The following is a 26000-nucleotide window of genomic DNA, read 5'->3' on the forward strand; positions in this document are numbered from 1 at the left end:
TCCACACTGCAGGCAGGTATTCCTTTTACTGTGGATCCACTCAGAATGTTTTGGCATTGATTTGTTTCTGTACGACTGGTCATATGATGACTTAATGGCATTGCAACTGAAAATCTTATTTAAATTTGTCAGATTGGTGATGAATACTGTTAATACTAACTGTCATTCCAGGAAGCACACTGAGATTACATGCATTTATAGGGCTGTCATAGGTATTGGTGCTGCACACATGACTTTGCTAACAGTTGAGATAAAGATAATAACTGGTGTTTTAACATTGTTTATTCTAGCAATGACAGCAATGTTTTGTTCTGACATCTTTCATTCCCACAAAAGGAGGGGAAGTACGTAAGTACAGGAATATGTAAAAAGTTATAAAAGCTACACGTGATTCTGCTGCCTTGATGTGGTCTTAAGTTGGCATGTCAAAAAAAGAAAGAGATGAAGCTGAGCTCTGCTTGGGGGTTAAGAGGATGAATACCTACAAGTTTCTTGGTCTGCTGAGGGAAAATTTCTTGCACAATCATCTGCCCTAGAACTGGCTCAAAGAAAGAGCTGGTATCAGTCAAGCACTTCCTCCAGCGCTCAGCTGGGATCTGTAAGAACAGAGAAAGAAATAGACACATGAGAGTGAGAACAAAGAGGTAGGAAGACAGTAAAAAGATATGTAAATGTGCAGTCAGTAGCATATACACTGGTATCTAAAAATGACAGCAGTGAATGATAAGTAATGTAGTTCCATTTAAGCTACCTCAGAAAACTTCAGTCAAGTAAACCATTGATTTCCTTATGATTTACTCCACTTACTTTCACACAAGATGAAGATTCATATGCTAGCTGAGACAAATACATAGAAGAAAGGTGACCATCTATCTATTGTTCCTTACCCCATGATACAGTGCACTTAGCTCTCTAATGTTTTGTGTGTCATGTCTACTCCCACATTTCTTTGAGAAAAGGGAAGCATTTAATGGCCTCGTGAGAGTAGTTTTCCTCCCCAAATCTAAGAAATTCTATCCAGACAAGGCATCAAGAGAATATCCAAAAGGCATGTCCTAGGGTGTTCAGCTGCTGGGGAGGCTGAAGAAGATGGTTAAAGGCTAACTCACCATTCTAGATCCCATTTTTCCATAAAGAATCTTAGATAGCTCCAGGCGTGCATCTTGGAATCGACTGTCAAGGGCTGGGGAGAGATTCCCAACCAGACAAACAATCATATAAATGTGAAGGACCCTGTAGGAAAATGACATTTAAAAAGACTGAAGATTGAAGGCTGGTCACTATAAACGCAGAGGTGTGGCAAGTGTCAGAGGAATAATTTGAGGCAGAGGAATCCTAATAACCTGAACCTGACAACAAAGTACTCTGAATGGGCTACACCTGGGGCTATCAAAGGAGGATGATTTGACATGAGTCAACCAAAGAAACTGTCTCCCCAGAACACTGTGAAGACTCAAGGGGTAATTGCCTGCTGGGGCACAGGATTCTTTATGGAAAGCAGGAGAAAGAGCATTTTTAGGACTGAGTGAAACTTATTATAGAATATTTTGAGGGGTCTGTGGGATTCTGTGAGACTTATGGGATGTACATGGGAAGAACCAAAGGCAGGGAAAGGGAAGGATCGTGATGGATTGGGGGGAACACATGTGGGAGAAGGGAGAGGAAAGGTGGTAAGAGGGAATGGTTGAGTGTAAACTTGTGGCTTGCCAGGACGTCTGTCTGATTGAGCCCTGCACATGGTCACCAGAATCTGTCCTATCTTATTAAATGCTATTCTTAAATAACATTCTACTCTCAGTGTGTGGGGAAGGGACTGGATACTGGAGAGACAAGGAATCTGAGAGTTGACTACTGGGGGCACTTCTGTTCAAGCTAGCTGCTGGAGAGAGCAGGGGTCTGAGAGTTGGCTATTGGAGAGAGTAGCGGTTTGGACCAGGAAAGATCTGCTTGTATATGCGTGTTTGTAACAGGAAGAGACCAGAGTACCAGCAACAAAAGTAGGGCTGTGAGACTCAGGGGCTCATATATCCGTGTGCCAGCCGCTGTGGACACCAGGGGATCTGGGGTAAGCTTCTGAACAGACTGAATATCTAAGACCAGCTATTGGAGTGGTCCATATCGTGTGTGCACATATATATATATTTCAGTAGTATAAACCAATCCTCATCAGCTGGAGAGGAGGAATAGGATCAGGCTGTCTGAGCTGCTCTTTGTATGAGTGCTATGGGTGAGTGGGTGCCAGTAAAGGCACTGTGTTCCATCCCTCTTGATCTATGTGACACACATATATATATATACTTATATGTGTGTACATGTATCGTGCGTGCATGTGCAAGCCTATTGGGAATACATGCTAAGCCTTAGTACTGGCTAACCCTGTGGATATAGAGCCACAGCAGCCTTGCAATTGTTAGTCTACTGGATTCAGCAGCCTCTAACACGGACCTCTTTAATTTATGGTATCACAGGTTAATATTTCTTGAAGCATGAACAAATACAACCATAGATATTGACTCCTACCTTTCCTTGTGCCATTGTTCAATGAGCTGTGACATGCCTCTTAAGTAATCCATGTCATGCACTGCAATTGGCTGAGAGAGGTTCATTGGCATAGGATGGAAGACAGCCTGGAGACATGACAGCCAGTCAATAGCAGGTGCCTTTTCCTAGAAGTAAAACAAAGCTTACATGCTGAACTATGAATCTAAATTGACTGACAAGAAAGAATAGGGAAACTGGGATAGTCTCTCTAATACTGTTAAAAGATACTTTCAACAAGTTAAACTGTTTTTATGATGTGGGTATTGATTATAGTAGAAAAGGAGAATTGACTTTTTTTAATTGAATTAGCACTGGGGAAGGGAGGGGGTTTGGGCCTGAAAAATCCAACTGCTGTTAATAAAAGGCTGTAAGTTAATAGGTTATTTAAAGCTCAACCGACTCCAAGTGTACATTTCAAAGGAATGGCATCTAAACAGAGTGTCTCATGTCTCTTTTGATCTGGATCTTCAGGATGTGAATGTCACATGTAATTGTGTTGCTCAAGTTCTGAGGTATAGATACCTGTAGCTCCCTAATGGTAGTGCGAAAGAACAGCATCCCCCTCTGCTGTCTTTCCTGCAGTGGGGTGACAACTCGCTGGAGGTTAGAGATGAAGGACAAGGTAAGGGAAAAGGAATCAGGGGGACCATCCTGTGGCCCTCCAAGTAGGCCCCCCAGTTTCTTCAAATATGAGAGATACACACGGAGAACCTGCAATACAGAGCATATGACCAGTGAGAGAAACATGACTGAAAATTAGTTACCCCATTCACCCATCCAGCCAGCCAGCCAGTCATCTTGACCATGTAAGCTTCAATCTTTCAAAACCATTGCAGCCCCGTCCCTAAAACTGTCTTCTTCACTGCAACATCCTTATGTAATTCTTCATGTGGAATACAGCTTGCCAAGTACAGCTCCACTCTCAGTGAAGAACACTGAATTCCCAAGAGGTTATTTTTGTCCCAGCTTACAATTACATTAAATACCAGAATCCTTTTAGAAATGTAGGCCTGCCATCTCTGGAGTCAAAGGAGAAAGATGAAGTGATATAATGAGCCAGTATTTTTGATGGAGAGAACATGCTAGCTTCTTGCTTCTATGTTCATGAGGTATCAAAGGAATGTTTGTGACGGGTAGAAAGGCTTATTTTTTTGAGGACTCTTCTGAAAGAGTCAGACTGAGAAACTGAAATTAACTCAGTCTTTATAAAGTTCAGAAAAATGACAGAGCTGTGATGAAACTAACTTAACTTTGTTGCAGTAAGTCCCAAGGTCAAAGAGCTTGTTTCCCCAGCTTAGGTTAAAACATTTTAAAATCACTTTAAAAATACTAGCTAACCCTCCCCCAATACACAGATTTTAAGTTATAAAACCTTACTTTGAACAAGAACTTTTTTTTAAAACATTAATTCAAGGTGAAACATAGAGGGAAGCCCAGGTTCATATTACTTAGCAAATACAAATTAAAACGTTCTGTTTCTACATTAAAAGTTTTAAACCTGGCATCTAAAAATGGGTTACATTTTGCAAACTATCTTTTTGGAAAAGTAGAGAGTTTTGTAAAGAATTCCTTCTGAATACATTTTGAGAGGTCACTGACCATAACCCATAGAAACAGACCATTCTGAACCAGGAGGCAATTCAAGGAGATCCCTACACCAAATAGCTATTTTTACCTTTCTTTAGCCTCTGATATGTTACCTCAAGATAATTTCTCTCTTTGAATTTACTCTCAGGTGGCATCTCAAACTCAGGATGGTCAATCTGCAAAAAGGAGTATAGGAATGTCGTGGTTTAACCCCAGCCAGCAAAAATAAACTCCACGCAGCCGCTCGATCACCCCCCCCTCGGTGGGATGGGGGAGAGAATCGGGAGGGCACAAGTAGGAAAGCTCCCGGGTTGAGATAAAAACAGTTTAATAATTGAAATAAAACTAAGTAGAACAGTAATAATAACAATGAGAATAACAACAATAACAGAATACACAAAACACGCAATGCACAACACAACCGCTCGCCGACCGCCGACCGCGTGTCACGAACGGGGGGGGCGAGCCCCCCCCCACACCTGGTTTTTATACTGAGCATGATGTCACATGGTATAGAATACCCCATTGGCCAGCTGGGTCCACCACCCCGGCTGTGCTCCCCCCTCTCGGTGCAAGCATCACCCAGCAACAGCCAAAGCATCAATGGGCCATCAACGCTCCTTTCACACCGAACCCAAAACACAGCACACCCCCCAAGCTACTGGGAAGAAAGTTAACCCTGTCCCAGCTGGAACCAGGACAAGGAAAAACATCTTGCTATTTCCAGAAACACTGGAAATGTGAGGATATGCTCAACAAGCTTTGTTAATTTCTGTGTCACAGAATTTGAAAAGTTAATAAATTGTTTTTACTTTTGGAAAATGTTTGCTAAGTAATTTTTGTGGATCTATCATATTCTGCAGCTAATTTACAAGCTCATTACAAATCTGCAGTGACTGATATTCAAATGTAAACCACTGTTAAATATTTCTACGTGGTGCACTGGTTTTGGCTGGGATAGAGTTAAATTTCTTCATAGTAGATTGTATGAGGCTATGTTTTGGATTTGTCATGAAAACAGCATTAATAACAAAGGGATGTTTTCGTTATTGCTGAGCAGTCCTTATACAGCGTCAAGGCCTTTTCTGCTCCTCACCCCACCCCACCACTGAGTAGGCTGAGCATGGACAAGAAGTTGGGAGGGGACACAGCTGGGACAGCTGACCCCAACTGACCAAAGGGATATTCCATACCGTATGACACTGTACTCAGCAATGAAAGCGGGGGTGAAGGAGGTTGACCAGGGCTGCCATTGCTTGGGAACTGTCTGGGCAGTGATTGGTCGGTGATGAGCAGTTGGGGTTTTTTTGCATCACTTCTTTTTTTACTTTCTTTCTTTTAATTATTGAACTGTCTTTTTCTCAACCCATGAGTTTTCTTACTTTTAGCCTTCTGATTTTCTTCCCCATCCCACTGGGTGGGGGAGAGAACGAAAGGCTGTGTGGTGCTTAGCTGCCTACTAGGTTTAAACCACAGAAGTGAGCTGCAAAATTAATAGTACAGTATGTGTATTAGACACTTAGCATTTAGTCCATTATTGTACTAGTGAACATAAGAAGAACCAGACCCTTCCACGACGAAGTATAATCTACACTGTCAGGCAGAAGAGATAAGACAAAGTAAGCAATTTATTCTTCCTCATCTGCTCATTTTCCAGAAATAAGTGCTTTCTATGTAATAAAATCAAGAAGTTTACTGAAATTCAGGAAAACTTTCTTCAGACAAGAACATAGCCTTAACTTGAGCAAGCCTGCGTCTCATGGGCTGTGTAACTCACTCTTTATTCCCAGTGCTTTCTGATAATTTTCTTTCTTTAGTGCACTCACCTGAATAATATTGGTCTTGAGGTCAAAAGGACTAGGTCCCACATGGACTCTGAAAAAGGGAAAGGTGCTGTATCTGCCCATGAGAGTCTGAAGAGTTTCATTAAAATCTTTTGCTTTCCCCACACCTGTGATATTCCATCCACCAACCTGGAGAGGGAGAGAGACAGCATGACAGCAGGTGAGAAAAACACTTGCTTGATCCGTATTTACAAAATCTTTTTTTCACTCCTATGAGCTCAGTCATTATGACAACTGAGAAGCAACAAAGCAAGTAGCAACATGAAGATCTCTACACACTCTGTTGGCTTTAAAATGACCTGTCACTTTCACTTAAGCAAAGCAAAGAACTGCAAAATGACACAGGGAAAAGGAATGATAATTATCAACAGAACAAGGTGTACAGGAAAAATGCAGAAGAAGGAGAGAGGAAAGAGGTCTCGTTTTTCTAAAGCCATCCAGCAGGACAACCAGAGATCAGGGATTACAGGTCCCACCTCCCTGACAAGCAGAATCACATGGGCCTGCAGTCACTGTTCCTTCTGCTGGAAGGTTCTGCATCCTTCTTGGAGTCAGGGCGTAAATGCCCTTTGCTGGCAGGAAGAAGTACAACCCTCCCTGGCACTGAGAGGAATCTCCCAGAATGGAAAGAGAAGCATTTTCTTCTTTAAACAAGCTCCTCTGAAGCCTGGAGTAGTGGATGACCATCAGATCTTAGACACAAAAATTCCACCCCTTTTACAAGATGTTCCCTGATCTGTAAGTTGGATCCTATTGAACTGAGCTTCTGAGATTAAAAGTGATCCCTCTTTGCAGTCTTGGTTGTTGTACAGTCCTAAAGTAATATGTAAGGTCATGAGGAAAGATTCAGGTACCTGATGTCAGAAAATCAAATCTTGAAACAGCATTTAAAGCTAGATTTATCACTTAGAACTTGTGCTGTGAACCCTGAGCTTATTTCAAGGCAAGATGCTAGAAAAATTCCATCATGTAGGACCATATGACCCTAACTTCACACTTTCTTTTTCCCTACAGGAATTATCTCTGGAAGGAGAGGAAATAGCACAAACATTCACCTGATTTAGGAGGTTCTTCAATGGTTGAGTTCCTTGGGATTCTATCCGTTGGGTATCCATGCAGGAGCGATAGAACTGGATTGCTTTCTCCTTAGCTGAGCCTCTTATCCCAACCTGTGGGCCCTCTGAGGAAAAAAAAAATAGATGAAAAAACTACAAAAGCGGTAAAACAAACGTTGGGGCAGTATCAGAGCAGAGAAAGGTTGTAAGAAAATATTACACTGCATTTTGATTCAGAACAATTTAGTAAATACATCCACACTTCCCACAGTTACTCAGAGCAAGAGATCTTCTAGTGCCATGACTCTTCCTGAGGCAAAATATGTGAGTTTCTTTGCATGGAAACACGAGCATAACAGGAAGATGGTGCGTATCTAGGTTTCAGTCCCACATGGACTCAGGACACGTGATCAGAGTGCATATTCAGACAAGCACAGCAAAAAGGGTCTATTTTTACAAGGCAACAGGAAAATGGTTTGGATTGCTGTCAGAATTTTAAAGTGTGACTTTCATCTGTTACATTTGGCAAGGGGAACTAAAATGTTTAAAATGCAGCTATTGTAATATGAGATGCTCAAGAATAAATCTGTACCTGTAATGATAGAAGAACGAAGAGACTGGACTCAGTCCCTGTTAGAAATGATTGTGCTCTCAGTTATTAGTATTCTCAGCTCTGACTGAGGAAGATGCTGAAGGTTACACACCAATCATCTGTCCCTACCTAATAGCCTTTTCAGGATCAACTGGTTTTCTTCCAACAACACATCAAATACATTTAGTGATTCTTCTGTGGTTCTGCTTGAGTGTTTGCCTTCCCAGTTGCCACAGGCATATTTGTAGAAATCCTCACAGGGGTCTACAGTGTCATTCCTAGAATTCAGGAGTCTGGCCAACAGTGTAAGACCCAGCTCGGCATCACAGGATCCTGGGCAGGAAGTAAATAGGAGAGAACTGAGCAGTGACAGCGGAGAGTGAGAACAACTCCAAACAAAAAAAATGAGGAGTTATCTGTGGGGCATTTCCCTCGAAAGGTTTATTTTTGGTAAAGACTCTTTTGCATGCACAGTGTTGAAGTCCTTGTAAGTTTTTCCTGAATATGGAACAAAGTGCGTTCTGTCTTTCACTTCACAGGAAGATTGGCTTTGCACTTTATAAGGGAAGTTCTTTAAATAAATGGCAGGTAATCAGTCCAGAGGTGGTGTCCTCTTGTTCATACTATCTAGGCAGTCACAGGTTGGATTATTCTGCCTTCTCAGTGTATTTTCTCTGAATCAGCCAAATTTGGCCAAATGATAAACAAGAAGCAACTGATGGTGTCAACACAGGAAGCAAAAGAAGGACATAGCACAGAGAAAGTAAGGAGATATAAGTTTAAAACATGGAGGGAGGTGTTCAAGCATGGGAAACATTTCTCAGCAATGACATTTGTTAAAATAGGACAAAGACTTTCTAGTACATCTTGCTTTGATCTAAAACTCCCTCTATCTAAGCTGCTGAGAATCACTGGGTATGTGTTCTCATTTTGGTTCAGTGTCTTGTATCAACATCAGATCAGCACAATTATTTACTGAAATAAACCACTTGTAAATCAAAGTACGACTTTCCGTACTATGGCTTCAACAGTTGACATGGGAGGAGGTTGGCAGAGTGGAAACAGACAAGATCTAAACTAACAGTTTTTCCTTGGTCTCTGTAGTGAACGGTCTCCAACACATAATAGGGGCTAAAGAAAAATGCTAAGTGAAGAGTCAATAATGTTTATTTTGGAGCAGGGATTGTCTGTATCCAGCAGTATAAATGCACCTTCAGTACTGAGCATTCTATATGCATAAATATATAGATATTATATATATCTCTATATATATTATGAATATATATGCATGGACCATTCTGCAGATACTTGTTCAGCAAATTTGAAAGGCGCACAGTTCCCCCATTAGCAAGAGACTATGACTTTTCTTTCTACACTATGACTGCACTGGTCTGTGCTAGAAAACTAGGACTAGACTTAGTAAGTCAGAGATGGAAAGATGGAGGAGGAGCTCCAAATCTCAGATTCAGTCCAGTTTCCTGGAGGTCACTACAGACAGAGCATGACATGATGATGAGATGCACGACAACATAATGATGCCCTCCCTCAAAACTGGGCCCAGGCATATTAAATAGCAAGCAGAGGAGGAGGACAGGTGTGGGGATCTTTCCCCACTATGACCCAAGGAAGAGGCAGAACAGTGTACCTTTTTTACAACTGGTGTTATGATTCTTTGAGATTCTGAAAGCCTGATTCTGAACACAGATGCTAAGCCTAATACACAATGGGAGGCAGATAGGAGAGAAAGGTGTCTTACAAATGGGGTGGGTGGGGAAGCAGGGAAAAGGATATCCCATGTTATACCTAGACCACAAGACATCATGATGTAGGCGATAAGCAGTGTAAAGCCAAGGAGAGTACTGAGGAGAAGTGTACACAGAAGCAGGCTTTTCCCCTGAAGGCATCGTTCTTTCTTTGCACCTGTTCTCAGCTCTTGGTCACAGGTCTGAAGAGAGAAAAATGAGACAAAGAAAAAATGAAGAAAGAAAAATTCATATTAAAGTTTGCACTGGTCATATACTCCATCTTCCACCTAATCTACTAAAAAGCAACTCACAGGACTAGTGCTAGAATACCAATAGTCGTCCAAGTCATCTAGGTGACTGCTCACGGGGGCTTTCTCACCTCCTTCATTTCCCTGTCTTTTCCAGCCTTAGCTGTTGCACAGTGTTATGAATTATGAATCGAAAAGCCAGCTTGCCCTGAGGAGGCCTGTCCCTCCATACTTCCTTCTGGTTTATGGAATCACCTTGCATATACCTCCTGAAGATATCAAAGCCTTTTTGAGCCCATAAAGCTAATAACAGGATGGCTAGGATTGGTGTCTGGCACCAATTATTCTATTACAGTCTGGCAACCTGAGCACTAATTTCAGATCTCTCCTCAAAAAATAACTCCTGCATCCTAAGCCCTCTAGTCCAGTTCAAGTGGGAGAAAAGATTTGCCCTATTCTAAAAACTGAAGTAAGCTGTAAGTCACAGAGAAGATCTTATTTACAGACAGGTTTTCTCTCACTTAAATTTAGTTTTGTTCATAATCTAGGTGTGTCTTTTTAGTCAGTGGAGAAGGCTAGGCACCTTATGAGTACAGCTTCTATTTTAGACATCTGTCTTAGGATGAGCTGAAGCATCCTTCAGCTACCTGTCTTCTCCATTGATTGCAAAGGAAGCTAGATGACTATGTTAGGATACACCCCTAACATCTACCTGGATAAAATGACATTTACTGTGTCTGTCCACTGCTTCTACCTACTTTGATGTGCATAAGAGTGGAGAATAGCAGATTACAAGAGAACAGCCTTGGAAACGGATGCTGGTAATACAAGGAAAGAGAAAGAACTGAAAAAATGAAAAGTTAAATAACTGAGTAACAATATACAGTGAGAAAAAGGAGGCAGAAGGGAAAAAAAACCAGAAGATAATGGAAAACCTGGGAGGAAGAGGGATAGAGACAAAATAGTATAGCAAGCAAGGAGTAAATCTCGTAGGTGTGAAAGCTGATGGAAGTGCTACTTTGAGAGTCTTAATGCCAGTGTCAGGGCCTGGCCTGTACTGTCCCCACAGCCTCAAGTTTAGCTCCCTGTGCTCAAGCCTGGTTCTCTGTTAAAAGAAAACTGTTTGAGAAACCTTGACAGGCCTTGGAACTCTGAGAAAAAGCTAGAAGCAGCCTCGGCGGAGGTGCCCACTTCTTCACTTGGGAGATGGTTTTTGCAGTTCTCATGCATGATGTCCACCTGAGCTATGCTGCGGCAACAGCCATGCCTATGGCTGGCCATGTACCCCATCGATCTGGATCCTGACCTTAACCTAAAGATTTGATTCTGCAGGTTTGACCTTGGACCTGCCTTCTCACTGTGGACTTGCCTGGCAATCTACACTCTTGGTTGACCCTGGCTACTGTCACCAGACCTGCCTTACCTCCCTCATTCCTGTACTGTAGGGGTGCATCCCTTGCTGGTGAAGTCATTACTTCTTGCCTGCCTTGTCATGACTCTCAGGTTCTAAATTGTCTTCCCTTGTCTGCCCTTGTTGCTCCCTTACATGCAGCGCTAAACTGCATTTGTCACCATGCTCAGTATCTATCTTCTTTTCCACAAAAATAGAAAACATAAATCTTTACAAAAATCACCTGAAGAAATGAAGCAAAATCCTACAAGAATTAAGTACCTCACAGCATATACACCTTCATCTGAGGAAAGGCTAAGGAAATGAATGAGTCTGCTGTTAATCAACTTGCCTAATATACTATGTACAATTCGATTACAAAAACATTAACAGAACAGAAAACACAGAAAGAAATAGAAAAACAGACCTCATCATTTTATATCTTTCAAACATGCATTTTATTCAATCATTAACAGAAGCCTCTCAAAAGCATATGTCAGCTTACTTGACTTACTTGACTTACTTGACTGTTAACAAGGATTAATACCTAACTGCTTTTCTCCCTTTAAAATCTTATTCTCCTGACTTCTTTAAGCAGGGTACAGAATAACTAAGTGGAGAGCAAGTACATACAAGTGAATCCTGGCATTAAAAGGTGCTAGATACAGAACATGACCATACTGGCAAAGTACAGTGTAGGAAATATGAAGGAGGAAATCCTAATTCCTTTCATATGCCCCTGTAGTAAAACACTTTAGCTTTTACTCCTCAAGTAGAGAGTAAGTGTCATGACCTAACAGTATGGCAGGGAAGTGAGCGAAAGAAAAGTATTCTTCAATGTGCAAGCCCTCACCTCTCATCATTTAGGAGAAAGTGGATGATTTATATTCACAATGCTCCTGTCTTCTCTGTTGCAATAGACTTCTTGTTTTTCACATTGAAAATCTTGCCTATTCCTGCTATGAAATATTTTTAATTTTGCAATTCTTTGGTCTCATGTTATCAGAGGACATCTGTTTCTCTCTTTCGAGTACTAAATGGCTTGGCTGTGGAGATACTAACATGAAATTGGTATTTCAAGACTGTCACTGCAATTTCTGCTAAACTTCTGGTTAACAGTAGGTCTGTATTGGGCCTATACATTATGTTCCTTTTGAAATGGAAAATACATCAATTAATAGATTTTTTAAAATCTGTAAGAGAACTAGACTCTACCCCTCAAGACTTTAATGTGAAACAACTAGAGAAGTACCTGGCTGAGAACAGCATACCCCAAAAGAATAGCATACCCCAAAAGAAGAGACAGGGGAGTGGAAACTGGTTGTGTACCTCTACTTAGAAACTGGATTAAGGTCTGTGTTATGTGAGCCATAAGGATAAAAAGTGTTCTTCAAACACTTCACCTTCCATAAGGAATGTCTTTCTAATCTTGCCTCTGTTACTGGGGCTGGATTTGAGAGAACCTGTGGACCTACATAAACAGAGAAAAAAGAGGAGGGCAGTCATACTTAGTTGTCCCTTACAGCTTTTTCATGACAACAACTCAAAGACATTTAGACAGACAAATACCTACTCTTCCAGTACTCTTAAAAAGATACTGACCTGGGCAATATCCCTGTCAGATTCTTTATCTAGTATGAACTTCACTTTTATGCCACAAATGGACTAAGTAGTTCGCAGAACACAGGCACTGAAATACAGAGATCTTCCTAATTCAGTGATCCTTGGTCAAGGAAGTATGGATTTAACTAGATGGAACTGGAGGTGGGATATAAAAACTTCCAGGGCACAGGATGCAGGAACATTAGCTTGCAGGAAACAGAAACACTTTGGTACGTTTTGAGGCTTGGTTGCCTCATCCATATAAAGAGACAAGTGAATAGTTTGAACAAGCCCGTGGAAAAGGATAAAGAGCCTTTAATCTCTGACAGAGCTTTTTCATATGGGCCTCACGTATGAGTAAGTGAGAAGAATGATTAGTATTTGCATGAAGTTAAAGGTGAATGCAATTTCCAGTAGTTTCAGTTCTTTCATGTTTTTCTTTCAAGAATGTGCAAGTGCTCAAATGTAAATGGCTTCACTGTAGCTAAGTGAGAGCAAATGCCTGTAAAATCACTAAAAGGTGACTTCTAATTGTCCTCAATTATAAAATGAATAATTTTGAATGTATGTACTATATGAATCATCTGATTCAAATGTAAGCATGACTTAGGCTAGCAGAATCCTGACAGGTACTGTTATCACTGAAGCAAGAACAGTTTGATGCAACTAAATCAGCCAAAGAATTTGACTTTCCTTCAGCATCTCTTTCTTTCTGTTTGTGAGCCATTCCTGAATTCTGAAGGGAGGTTGAAGTTCCTCTGCCTAATTCTTCCTAACCTCCCATTTTCCCAGTGTTTAGTGCTGCTGCACAAAAAGAATCATTTAACTTTTATGAAAATAAAGTAAATTAAAATAAAGAGACCAAAGGCAGGGAGAATTAGAGTTATTTTTCATAACTGTTTACCAGACAATTTAGGGGTATTATTTTTCAGCCAGTAGATTATTCATGTATTACTGTCTTTGGCTGTTACCCAAATTGTGTTTATCACATCATTAGTCATGTGGACGACATGTTTTCAAACTAATGCCCCAATACTCACAAAAGCGTCAACATTTTCTTAAATTTATCTTTTGTCAGGAAATCACTTAAGCACATAAATTGAGCACATTAAATGCCATTTGAGAAATAATATTTTAGCCTATGTTCAAAATATAGTACCTGCTAACATGAGAAACTAAACAGAAAGTTTGCTGAATTATAATCTGGACTACGAAAAGTTTGAAGCATAACCATGGCAAATAACTATTTAAAATTATGATTGTTGTCTGATCTTTATCACATAGAAATATGAGAATGGATATACAAACCAAACATTTCTGCAAATTCTTCAGCCAGAAAAATGCAGACAAGATAAAGTGACCGTTTGCATTACAGCCACAGCTCTTGCAACACTGAATAGCTCTCAACATAACAAAATACACACATTTCTTTTTTTATACCATTTAGTTACATAGAAAACTTTACTTATCTCTATTGTCCTTGAATGTTTTTACATTTTAGCAACCTTGAGCTAACAGTTCAGTTCAGTGCGATTTGTCTGTAAATATGCAATTAACACTTTACTAGTTATTTATATAAGACATCAAATCAGGAAAAGGACACTGCACTACATGGGGAGCAATTAGGCTTACCATGTCATTCTCACATTCAGAAAACTATGCCATGTTTACCCACAACTATTTGTGGGGAAAAAAATTGCATGTTTCTGCATAAGTACTTTCTTAAAATAATTTGTTGAAAAAATGGAGATATAATAAAAGATGCAATTATTATTATTATTATTATTATTACTACTACTACTACTACTATGTCTACTACGTCTACTACTACTACTACTTATTGGTCAGTGCTTCAAACAGATCTGAATACAGCCTCAGAATGGCCATTAGGATGACTAAAAGGAAGAGCAAGAACCCCTAAATCCTCACACCACATCCCACATCATTAATTCTGAGACCCGGACAAGTCCCTTCTGGATACAAATTGTCAAAAACTCAACTGCTCCACTTCCCTAGGACAATAAGCAGTGTAGCTGTGACAGGGGAAGAAAAAAAGAGGGGTGCAACGAAGGTATCTCAGCAGACTGCAAGACAGACCTATTTCCTTACCTCTGGAAGAGTCCTCATCCTTGTCACTGAGCAGGCTTTGCTCCTGTGGTTACCAGAGTTGTAAACTCTGTTTACTTGTTTACTATCAGTCTTCTGTGCCAAGACACACTACTAAGTTCAGAGACAATCTCTTCTTCCCAGCTTGGCTGATTGCTGTAGGGAGGAGAAAAAAGAGGAAAAGCTCCGAGAAAAACGCCCTTGAAGAAAAAGGGAGGGAGGGAAATGGATACATTTCTGCAACTCTCCACCCACCTTCTCTTCCTAACAACTCTACTTCTCATAAAACTATATTTGTTGTTCCTTTCTGCCTTTCCCTGTGACCCATGTGTCTTTCTGCCTCTTGGAGCTGCACTGAAATCTCTTTGAACAGAAGTATGTGATTCTCTATCTCCCCCAGCCTCTTCTCAACTATTTGCTGCTTCTTTTCTCTCCAACAGCTTTTCTATCCTGCCCACCAACAAGCCTGTTTTGGTCTGATATTCTCACTGCTACTAGCCTGTTTCAACCTGCTGCTCTGGGGCCTGGAGGCCTCTGCCTATTGCAAGATAGTGTGGGTTATGCATCCTAGTGCTCCTCCTCCCACAAAAGAAAGGCCAGTGTGCTGACTTTCTTTTTGCTCTCATCTGCATCCAAAAGTCCATTCAAGCGTGAACACAAATCCACTTCTGATTCTTTTTCTTTTGCATTAAGAGGCATATAAGAAATAATTCATTACTGATTCTATTTACAGTTGTTCCTTGCTTCTCAGGTGATGGCCAGCCTGTGTGTCTTTGCTTCCTTAAGGATGCATATTGGAAAGATTTGAGAGGGAAGTTTCTCTGTTTTGAGGACTGCAAACCAGGAGAGAATAAAAACTGAGTAGTTGAGACCTTCTCAAGTGGCAGCTGGCAGCTGAGAGAGATGGTGGAGACTAGTTTGGTGTCAGCTTCCAAAATGACTGAAAAAAGCAGAGTACCAGGACAGAACTGTTTACCTCCCCACCTTGCTAGTCTCTCAGGGGAATATGATGTCTTGGTTCACTAGTCTGAAGATAATTAGATATCTGTTCAGTTATTCAGAGATTCCCAAATCTTTGGTCTCTCTCCTAAAGTCCAAACCTTCTTCCCACCTTCATCAATCTGATTTTTTCCGTATTCCTGTAGTGCTTGTATAATTTCTTAACATCTTTGATTATACTGTGACAACAGACTTCTTATATGGCTGAAACCAGTTACTTACTCCCAGTTCTTTCTACCCCTCAGGTCACTGGTAGCTATATATTTCTACATTTACCAAACAGCTCTAAATATTGTAAAAAAGGTCCTTGCGTACTGCAAAAAAAGTCCTTGCTGATCTTTCTTTCCTTGCAATAGGTCACTTCCCTTCAGCTTAACATCAGAATCCAATTTGCAAATACTTCTTGCATAAATCATTGAGATTCGACTTAGTAGAAGTAACAAGACACTCTTTTGGTAGTCACAACTCTTGCATCACTGGGAGGAGCATTACTGTGATTCATACTGTCCAACAGATACAGAGGTGCTTTGTTCATTGTGGCCTAAGTTAATTTACAGCTACTCAAATCCCAAATCTTTGTGTAAACTGAGAAATGGGAATATGTAATAAAATTCAGCCCTTATAATCCTTTGTTTCAACATAGCTTTAAGTCTTCCATGTGTTTCTGCCACATTTGCCTTTGAGCCTTTTCCACTCTTCCCTACTTCACATCTTTTCTCACAATAGCTACAGTTCTAGTCTCTCCCACAAATGTATAGACAAAGAAATGGTATGCAAATGTGTGTAGCAACCTGACTAGGTTTAACTATAAGTGATCTTACAGTGGAGATATCTTTGTAAACTGACTGGACAAATTTGTTCATGACAATATACAGTTTATTTATCTGTCTTATCTATGTGTCTGAACTCTTCCATCTTCATAATTACAGCATCTAACAGCTCCCAAGTGTTAAATAATGAAGTTAATTTTACTTCTGTTTTTTCTAATGAACACTAGGCTTTAAAATTTCTCTGGGCAAGGAATTTATTGCCTTTTTGATTATAAAATGGCTATGATCATTTTGAACACAATGTAAATTAAAGCAAGTAATAAAACCTTGGCTGAAGTATTCAGTTTTAAAATGAAACTTGAGAAGGCCAAAAAAGCCTTTTGGTCAATATGCCAATGGGATATGATTGGAGTTAACATGGTTTCATGAGCCAGTATCTTTTAAACAGGTCCTCCACCTCCTCTTGATTAAATGTAATTTTACCAAGTAATTTGACAAAATGTTACATTGATATTGCCACACCATATGGATTGTCCCCCACACACTATCTAGAAATACTTTGAATGTGTATATATGGACGATTTTTTCCAGATCTTGTAAACTAATCAGGACACATCTGGAAAAGTAGTTGGATCACAACCTCATTCTAAATGTGTATAGGATGTTTCAGGAAATGAAATGCCCATCACTTTCTCAGTGAAGAGCATGGGTCTTTGAATTACATGTTTCAGTGGTGCTGTGATGCTGAGAAAGCTGTCTTGCAAGGTCTGGCATGGAGGTGATATTCCCTTTCCTAAGTCATCACAGACCATAATAACATTATATGCTGGATCTAACAGACACTACTGTTGGTCTCTATTGGAAGAGAATGCTCCTGAGTAGCATTCTGTGGCAACAGAGTTTGTTAAATAATTCAATAGGATAGTTGAACGGTTATGGAGAGAATAAAGTTATTAAAACTTTTATTTATTCCAAAATTCATATGTAGATTTATTTCACATAGATGCTCTCTTTGTGCTTGTGCTCTGAGATATTCCAGGCATAAGACATATTTTATCCAAAATTAATATGACCCACACTTCAGAAAAATCAGTTTCACTGTGGTCATTAGATGAAGCTGAGTAATTCAGACACTGTAGTTATGTACCTTTTCAAGCAGAGTTTCTTGCATCTATCAGAGTAAGGACAGAGCACATTTGCATCTGGCAGCAATAAGCCAGGGAAGCATGTCTTACATTTTCCACACTACCAATTGGATATGGAAGTCTTCTTCAGGTTAGATGCCACAGGAGTGTGTAATGTCTGTATAGGCATTTAAGCCTTGAGGGGATTGCAGGATGGCAGTGTGCAGTCCGACGTCTTTATTGAATATACAGCCTGTAGATCTTGTGAGCTGAATACGTGAAGTATTCACATGTACAAGAATATGGTGCTGAAGACGTGCAGTTGTTTTTTCCTGCTAGCGCATAAGTTTCTTTGAAGACGCCTTTATCAACTACCGAAAGTGAAGACAAAAAGTTTCCCTGTAAACTTTTTCTAACTACAGAAGCAGGAAGAGGGGTTGGCGGGTGGGGGGGAGAAGTCACAAGTAATCCTTATCAACTGATTCCCTTCTTATCTTTAAGGCACAGATGACAGCTGTGCTCTCTTAAGTCCACAAATTAGTGAGAGGACCTCTGGCTTTTTTCTCTGTGACAGACTCTTTCTCTTCTCTATACAGTGCATTAGCTTTTCCAAATGTAACACCGATCAGCACATTGAAAAGAATATAGTGTTGGACATGCCTTCCAACTGTCACACATAAAAATGTTTAATGGCAATTATCTTTTAGATACCTCTTAGATTTAAATAGATGTATGATTCAAAGAAATGTGAAATTATTAAGTGCATTGATGTGTGTTTGACAGATGATGTTGCAAGCATTTCTTATACATTCAAAATGGTTAAGAATCTACTCAGATTTCAGAAAATTATTTTCTTAATATCTGTCCTGAAGTGAAATTGAATTGGGACTTTGATCCTCTACACTGTGTGAATAGTAAATTCTCCTGCAACAGTTTGGTAGGGTGAAGTTTTGCTTCATAGATTGATATTCCAGCTTCAACCTCCCAAAAATATGTATGTATCATAGACTGCACAAAAAAAATGCCAGCTTTATGTAATTAAATGAAAAAAAGAGCATTAGAAAAACATGACGCAGCAATGTTAATGTCACTGGCCATCGCAAAAACTCATGTGGAAAGGTTATCACTTACAAAGAGACTGTACTTAGTTTTAAAAATAAACTTGTCTAACTCAAGATTTTCTACCTCAAATGGTCACTGATGGTACTACCAGCGACCAGTGTGATTTGTGGATTAAAGCAACACGAAAGAAATTCTCATTTATATGAAAGACTGTCTGCCAAAAGTTAGTGATAGTTTTGGTAACCATCAAAAGCACAAATTTGTTTTGAAAACATCAGAACACTGTAGCACTGCAAGAGCTCGTTGCTTCACTAGAGAAGTTCAGAAAACTGGAGGCAGGATAACCTGAGACCCATAATGTTTTCCATTGTGGATGGGAGGACTGATGGCAGGATAAATTCATTTTAAACAGCCCAGAATTGGAGCTGCCAGTCAGGAATCTAGCAGAGTGTTCTAACTGCCCCATGGGTGATATAGAGAGATCCCTTCTGGGGCAAAAATGCCCTCAGAGACTCTTAGTCACATGTGCAGATGGGAACTTTTCACTACCTTTTTTTCCACCAAATACTTGCTCTCTCATCTACCTTCAGTCCATCAAGTACATAGAATCATAGAGTCACAGAATGGTTAGGGCTAGAAAGGACATTTTAAAGATCATCTAGTCCAGCTTCCACTGCCATGGGCAGGGGCATCTTTCACTAGAACAGGTTGCTTAACGCCCTGTCCAACCTGACCTTGAACACTTCCAATGATGGGGCATCCACAACTTCCCTGGGCAACCTGTTCTTCCAACTTCTCTGGGCCACTTGTTCAACATCTTTATTCAAGAAAAAGGACAGAAAAGTCGCTGAGCCTTCTAACCACTAACATCAGTCAAAAGACTTTAGGTTCAGAGGAGGCAGGAAGAAGGGAAAAGACCAAAGGTTGTAACTACGGACTAGCTCAATGTGTGGTAGTTCTATTACCTGGTTGAATCTGTTAAAGATGATGAGAAAAAAGGTGGAATAGCCTCACCTGTGTGGGTCCTTCAAACTGAAGATTCATCAATCCATCCAAAAGGAAGAGTATACTCAGACCTGGAAGCCAAGTGGATAGAATGGATGCAAGGTATGTGAATCAGGAAGTAGACAGGAAGGGTAGCCTTGATGACAGAAAAGAAAAGGGGTTGGTTTCAGGTAGCAGAGAAGGGACGTCTGAGAATGAAGATAGGAGGGTAGAGGAGATTAGGCAAGAAAGCCAGGAGAAGGGGAAAGAATTGAAAGTAAGAATGGCAGGAGAAGACATTGAAGCTGAAACTACAAAACACCCACCTAATTTTCTTAAGTTTCCCTGGGCATAATCCTGCCCTACATGAATACCTTGTATTATTTTCTATGGTACTTTAATATCTCATTTTATTGCTTCACTGGGCAAAATCTCTAAGAATAAATAGGCTTAATTATAATATCGCTTCAGGCTATTGTTAATTATTTTATAGTTTGTTGCAATTACTGTACTAGTGACGACTTGAATTTTTTTTCTATGCAACAGGGTAAAGATTTATATTTAAAAGATTTTTTGTAGTTGTATATCTTTTTACACATTGAGACGTTAACTGTGAAACTATCCCAAAACACCCATGAAGCATTGTTTTCCATTTAGAAAAGCAAGCCCTAGCCTCTGAAGCTTTTATTTAAAATGAAGGAGGGCAAGAAAGAATAAAAACATAATCCCTGAATAAGCAGACACACTTAGCATGCCTCCTCAATAGCAGGCTGTGTGGCTGCTCTAAGGACAAAATAAATGCTATAAAGTTTTTAGAAAGTTGAAAGTAGATAAAAATAAAAAATATTGTGGTTCAAGCTATAGACAGAGAAACTAAATGAAGAAATAGGCAAATGAAATGTTTGAGCCCAGCAGACTGCCGGAAGGACTCTGTTAGAATTGAGTGTGTACCAACTCTGTTCTTGCTTCTTCACAGTGCACTGCCTTCTGAAATACATCCTAGAAAAACATTTTCTGTAGTTCTTTAAAGTACTGATACCTACTTTGTCTTTTACAATTGCTTACAGGCTGATTTAAAAGGATATTTCCTCTAAAAATCAGTTCTGATTCTGAAAAATCAGTTGAACAAAAAATCCCCTTTCATATTCAACATAATCAAAAGCAGTGTATTTAATAATACAAAAGCTATGTCCTGTGTTTTATTGCATTAGCCCTACAGATCCAATTGAGATGAGAGACAACCTTGTGTGAGATGTGGAGTTGTTCACTCATATGTACTTATGGCAAACTTAGCCTAAGTTCTGTGCTTGGTGACAGTAAAATAGAACTAAGCCTTATAACCTAAACGACTGGGTACTAATGTGTGAGGTAAAAAGGGCCTTGAATTTCAGAGATTAGGGGGCTAACAAGCAGAATCAGTTATATTTCACGTGTAGATTAAGTTCTTCTGATGCAGAATCACTTGAGTCATGACTCTTAAAATACAATAGTCTCTTGACCAAAACTCAGGGACTTCTATCTTAACATGTATATTTTAACTATAATGCCCAACAAGAAATTATGCGGAAGCATAGTGTTTACAGTTAAATGAGAAACTGTAGGAATTCCATGGCCAATGGCAACACTTCAGAAGTTGTCAGCAAGAACACTGTTTTTCAATACTTTTTTGGATAGAAGTAAGTCCGTACCATTTACCATTAATTACAGTTGTGGACCAGATATTGAAGTGTCATCAGGCATAAAAATTCTTCTCTTCTGTTCAGTCCCCACATCTGCTGTCCTAATTTGTGTTTTAGATGATACTTGATACTAAAGCTCTTCATATACTTTGCAATATCACAAATAACGCTTGTGAAATGCAAAGAGGACTGACATGTTTTTAAAAAAAAGTGACCTCATCTTTCCTGAGCAGAAACCTCAATTTTTTTGCTCTGTATTTCCACCAAGTTTTAATTTTATGTCTTCTCTTCTTGCCCTTTTCATCCTGTTCAGTATCTCCAGCTATTGCACTGTATTTCAGTAGTTAAGGCCTAAACTCAGGATTCTGGAGATTTCACATTCCACTTCTATCTTTGATCCTGATGTAATATGTGGTTTTGAGTCATCTACTAACTTATCAGTGCATCTGTAAAATGGAGTTGTTTGTATCTGCCCAACAATGTGGCATATTTTGAAATTAACTAAATAATTTCCTGTGTGACTATGAGGTATTATTAAGTACCAAAGATCCAGTACACAAAGTCAAAAGACAAACTGAACAGTCTAATTAGCAGGGAAAGATTTTCTCCTAGACTGATGAAATGGAAACAAATGCATTTTTAGTAGACTTCTATGAGGCTAAATGAGTAAGCTGTGCTTTCATTCACTTCTCTTCTCAAAGGCAGGATCAACTTTCCCTGTGACATTCCTGCAGCTTCTTGTTCAAACTTTTCTAAAAAGTTTGCAACTTCACAGGTGTTGGCACCCAGAATGTGATATGGTGACACTTGGTGATGGGCACTAGATCACTGCATAGAACTTTGAAGGTGACCTTCTTTATGTCAAAATTTGGCACTTCCTGCTGGTCCACCCAAGTTCACAACACAATATGACCCCAGGAACAGGTGGGTCATTTTCTGCAGCGTGAATAAATTATCTACCCTTCAGGAGCTCGCTTTGCCCCTTCCTGGAGAAAAAGATTGGTCCAGTACTTTCTAGATAATTCCTTAGCATGAGTGTACTTGAGAACACAGCAGCAGTAGAATCAAAATCAGCAGCTAGCTAGAATGGTAGCTGTATCAGTCAGCTTGTCAGTTAGTTGCCAGACAGGGTAGGCTTGGCCTGGTTTTTGAGGTGTGCAATGAGTATATGCATGTGAGTCACTCCAGGTCTCTTAGCCATGGAAACAAATATCATTCCCTGGAATGGGTCACCAGTACAATAGAAAGTTGCATGAAACAGCTGCAAGTTCTGTAGTTTAGTTGTTACATATGAGATGAATTGTAACATACAAATAGTCTACTAAAACTAAATTAAGAATATTTTTTGTCAGCAATTTGCTGACATGATCTGTGTCCAATTCTCTAATTGTACAAACAACTTGTACCGTTAGGATGGTACTGTAGTATGTTAATAACTACTAAGAGACGTTAGTACATTTTTACATAATTTCATTAAATGTAGACTAATCTATCCTCTTGAAACATTGCCAGCATAGATGGTATTTATGATACTTGTTTAAAGCAGTCTATACTTACTATTCGTCTTAATTAGATTCTATGATCTAAGGATTGTACTGCGGGTTGATGAATCCATTATCCTCATGATGCATGGATGCTGTGACTGTTTTCCTGAGGTCGAGCCGGTAATGAGGCTGAGCACATACTCCTCAGGCGTATACAGAAACACGCACAAGCACATACAATCAGAACACTCAAGTACACAGCTGGCCACGCAGATCAACATGCACAGAAAGTACCTTGCCCTCACCCTATATAATGTACCTTGAAAAGTTAACTAATGACACTATGAAGCCATCAAAATTAGCAAGATATTTAAAAACTAAGCAACCAGAACATGAAGACAAACCTCTACAATTTTTTCAGCGATGTTTCAAGCTATGTGATGTTCAATCCAGTGCTTTACAAAATTTCTCTGAACTTAATGATAAATGTTTAGAAGCCTTCTTTGAGGTTTCTTACTTCATAGCAAACGACAAAAAGCCACGTACCACTAGGGAAACACCTGTTCTTCCTGCCATGGAAAAAATGGCTGAAATAATACACAGAAAGCAATACAGCGGCAAACTAAAATGCATTCCTTTGTCAGGAAACACTGTTGGAAGATGCATAGAAAACATTGCTGAAGATTTGAAGAAACAAGTATCAGTACAAATTACACAATGTGAGAGGCTTGCTATGCAGCTGGATGAAAGCACAGATGTTTCTAACACGTCTCATCTTATGGTATTTGCTAGATTCTGTTTCAATAGTGAAATACATGAAGAACTACTTTCTGTGAGCCACTAAAAGAAAGATCTACCAGAGAAGCTATATTCTCAACAGTAAATTACTTCTTTAATAAAAGTGTTTTATGGAAAAGCTATGCAAGTGTAACGACTAGTGGAGCGGTTTGACTGGCGTAAGAAAAGGATTGCGTGGTAAGTTTACACAGACAGCACCACACCTGAAATTCATTCACTCGGTTGTTCATAGGCAAGCTATTGCAGCAAAGAAATGGGAGCCAGGCGTGCACAAAGTGCTACAGGATGTCATCAATGTGGTTAATTTCAGTAGAATCTTTACAATACTTTGTAATGAGACAGGGAGTGACCATGAAAATCTTTTGTACCTGAGGCGGGTTGACCTTGGCTGGCTGCCAGATGCCCACCAAGCCACTCTATACTCCCCCTCCTCAGCAGGACGGGAAGAGAAAATATGGTGAAAAAGCTCTTGGGTTGAGACAGGGAGATCACTTAGCAATTACCATCACAGGCAAAACAGACTCGACTTGGGGAAATTAATTTAATTTATTGCCAATCAATAACAGAGTAGGGTAGTGAGAAATACAAAATGAAACCAAAGACCTTTTCCCCCCACCCCCTCCTCTTCACTCATGACTCTTCTACCTCCTCCTGCCCTGAGCAGTGCAGGGGGATGGGGAATGGGAATTGCAGTCAGTTCATAGCACTTCGTCTCTGCCGCTCCTTCTTGCTCACACTGTTCCCTTGCTCCAATGTGGGGTCCCTCCCACAGATTGCAGTCCTTCATGAACTGCTCCAGTATGGGTCCTCTCCACAGGGTGCAGTCCTCCACGAATGGACTGCTTCAGTGTGGGTCCCCCACAGGCCACAGGTCCTTCCAGAAAACGTGCTCCAGTGTGGGCTCCTCTCCACAGGCCACAGCTCCTGCCAGGAGCCTGCACCAGTGTGGGATCTCCACAGGCTGCAGGGCACATGCAACTGCTGTAACGTGGGCTCTCCATGGGCTGCAGTGTGGATATCTGCTCCAATGTGGTCTTCCATGGGCTGCAGGGGGACAACATACGTCACCATGGTCTTCTTCAGGGGCTGCAGGGGAATCTCTGCTCCAGTGCCTGGAGCACCTTCTCCCCTCCTTCTTCCCTGGCTTTGGTGTCTGCATAGTTGTTTCTCTCACATTTTCTCACTCCTCCTTCTCACAGCTGCTGTGCAGTGCTTTTTACCCTTTCTTAAACATGTTATCACAGAGGCGCCATGAGCGTCACTGTCTCAGCCTCGGCCTGCAGTGGGTCCGTTTTGGAGGCAACTAGAACTGGCTCTGTGCAACATGGGGCAGCACCTGGTCTTTTCTCATAGAAGCCACCCATGCAGTCCCTTCTGCTACTAAAACCTCGCCACATAAACCCAATACAGTATCACACAGACATTTGCTGGCTATCTCATGGCTATGGGCTTAAAAGAACAGTTGAATTTAAAGACCAGTTACACATTTTTCTTTTACAAAAAGACAAATGTCCTGAATTTGCCGACCTTTTCTGTGATGACAAGTGTCTGTCAGTTGTAAGTTCCCTAGCAGTTATTTTCAAAAAAATAAACACATTTACCATATCCCTTCAAGGTGAAAGTGGTGTTCTAACAGTGGGTGAGAAAGTAACTGTTTTTCAAAAGAAACTTGTGCTGTGGAGATTTTTGTGATTTTCTTGCTGAAAATGATGTGTGTCACCTACAAAAAACTCTCATACATGTACACTTACAAAATTTGGAAACAGAACTTTCTAACCTGTCTAAAAATCTTCCAAAGGAAGAGTTTCAGTGGGTTTTGAAACCACTTGTTAAAGATATAAAAATGCAACACCTCCGATTAGTTTGCAAGAACAACTGATTGACATCAGGGAAGGTGGAAATTTACTAGCTGAATTTCAACAAAAACCTTTGCATAAGTGGTGGATGGGATTGAAAAATTAGTATAATGATTTAGTAAGCGCAGCCAACAGTATACTTCTTCCATTTGGATTTATGTATCTTTGTGAGATATCTTTTTCAGCTATGACAGCCATTAAGACCAAGTATCAAAATAAACTGAACATAGAACCAGACCTTTGAATCACTGTATCACAAAGTGTTAAACCAAGATTTTGAAAAATAATTAAGCATATCCAATCACATTGCTCTCACTAAAAATCATCATTAATAATATTTTTAGTGAGAACAAAAAAGGGTTTGTTCCATTAATAAAATAAAATAAAATTATTTTTAAAATATTTTTATTTCATTTTTAATCCTTTTTAATTTCTATTTTTGTGTATGTTTTATAATGACATGTATATAATATGTACATAATAGGTACAGTGGTACATGTATATAATTTATAAATAAATAAATATATATATATC

At 39.8% G+C, this 26000-nt stretch overlaps 2 protein-coding genes across 25 annotated transcripts in view; one reads left to right on the plus strand and one right to left on the minus strand.

The window, feature by feature from the left end:
- The window catches only part of KEL (Kell metallo-endopeptidase (Kell blood group)), a 34407-nt gene extending 19165 nt beyond the window's left edge, over nt 1-15242 (minus strand). For 7 of the 24 annotated variants that reach the window (XR_012675897.1, XR_012675912.1, XR_012675896.1 and 4 more), the window contains exons 1-11: nt 14966-15241; nt 14714-14866; nt 9423-9564; nt 7749-7952; nt 7028-7152; nt 5955-6101; nt 4242-4304; nt 3064-3252; nt 2521-2666; nt 1110-1233; nt 486-596 (exon numbers count right to left, since the gene is read on the minus strand). Coding sequence is in view for 21 of the 24 variants with exons in the window: in XM_075164220.1 (XP_075020321.1) it covers nt 486-596; nt 1110-1233; nt 2521-2666; nt 3064-3252; nt 4242-4304; nt 5955-6101; nt 7028-7152; nt 7749-7952; nt 9423-9564; nt 14714-14731 (1269 nt within the window). In the remaining 3 variants the exon portion in view is untranslated. The other 17 variants (XM_075164238.1, XM_075164228.1, XM_075164354.1 and 14 more) reach the window with 15 other exon arrangements.
- The window catches only part of LOC142088639 (antigen WC1.1-like), a 70080-nt gene continuing 59099 nt past the window's right edge, over nt 15020-26000 (plus strand). Inside the window, exons 1-3 of the mRNA XM_075164156.1 lie at nt 15020-15085; nt 22104-22252; nt 23605-23787. The gene's annotated coding sequence lies outside the window, so the exon portion shown is untranslated. The remainder of the gene's footprint in view (nt 15086-22103; nt 22253-23604; nt 23788-26000) is intronic.

The sequence above is a fragment of the Calonectris borealis genome, chromosome 1, assembly GCF_964195595.1.
Source record: "Calonectris borealis chromosome 1, bCalBor7.hap1.2, whole genome shotgun sequence".
Taxonomy (NCBI): Eukaryota; Metazoa; Chordata; class Aves; order Procellariiformes; family Procellariidae; genus Calonectris; species Calonectris borealis.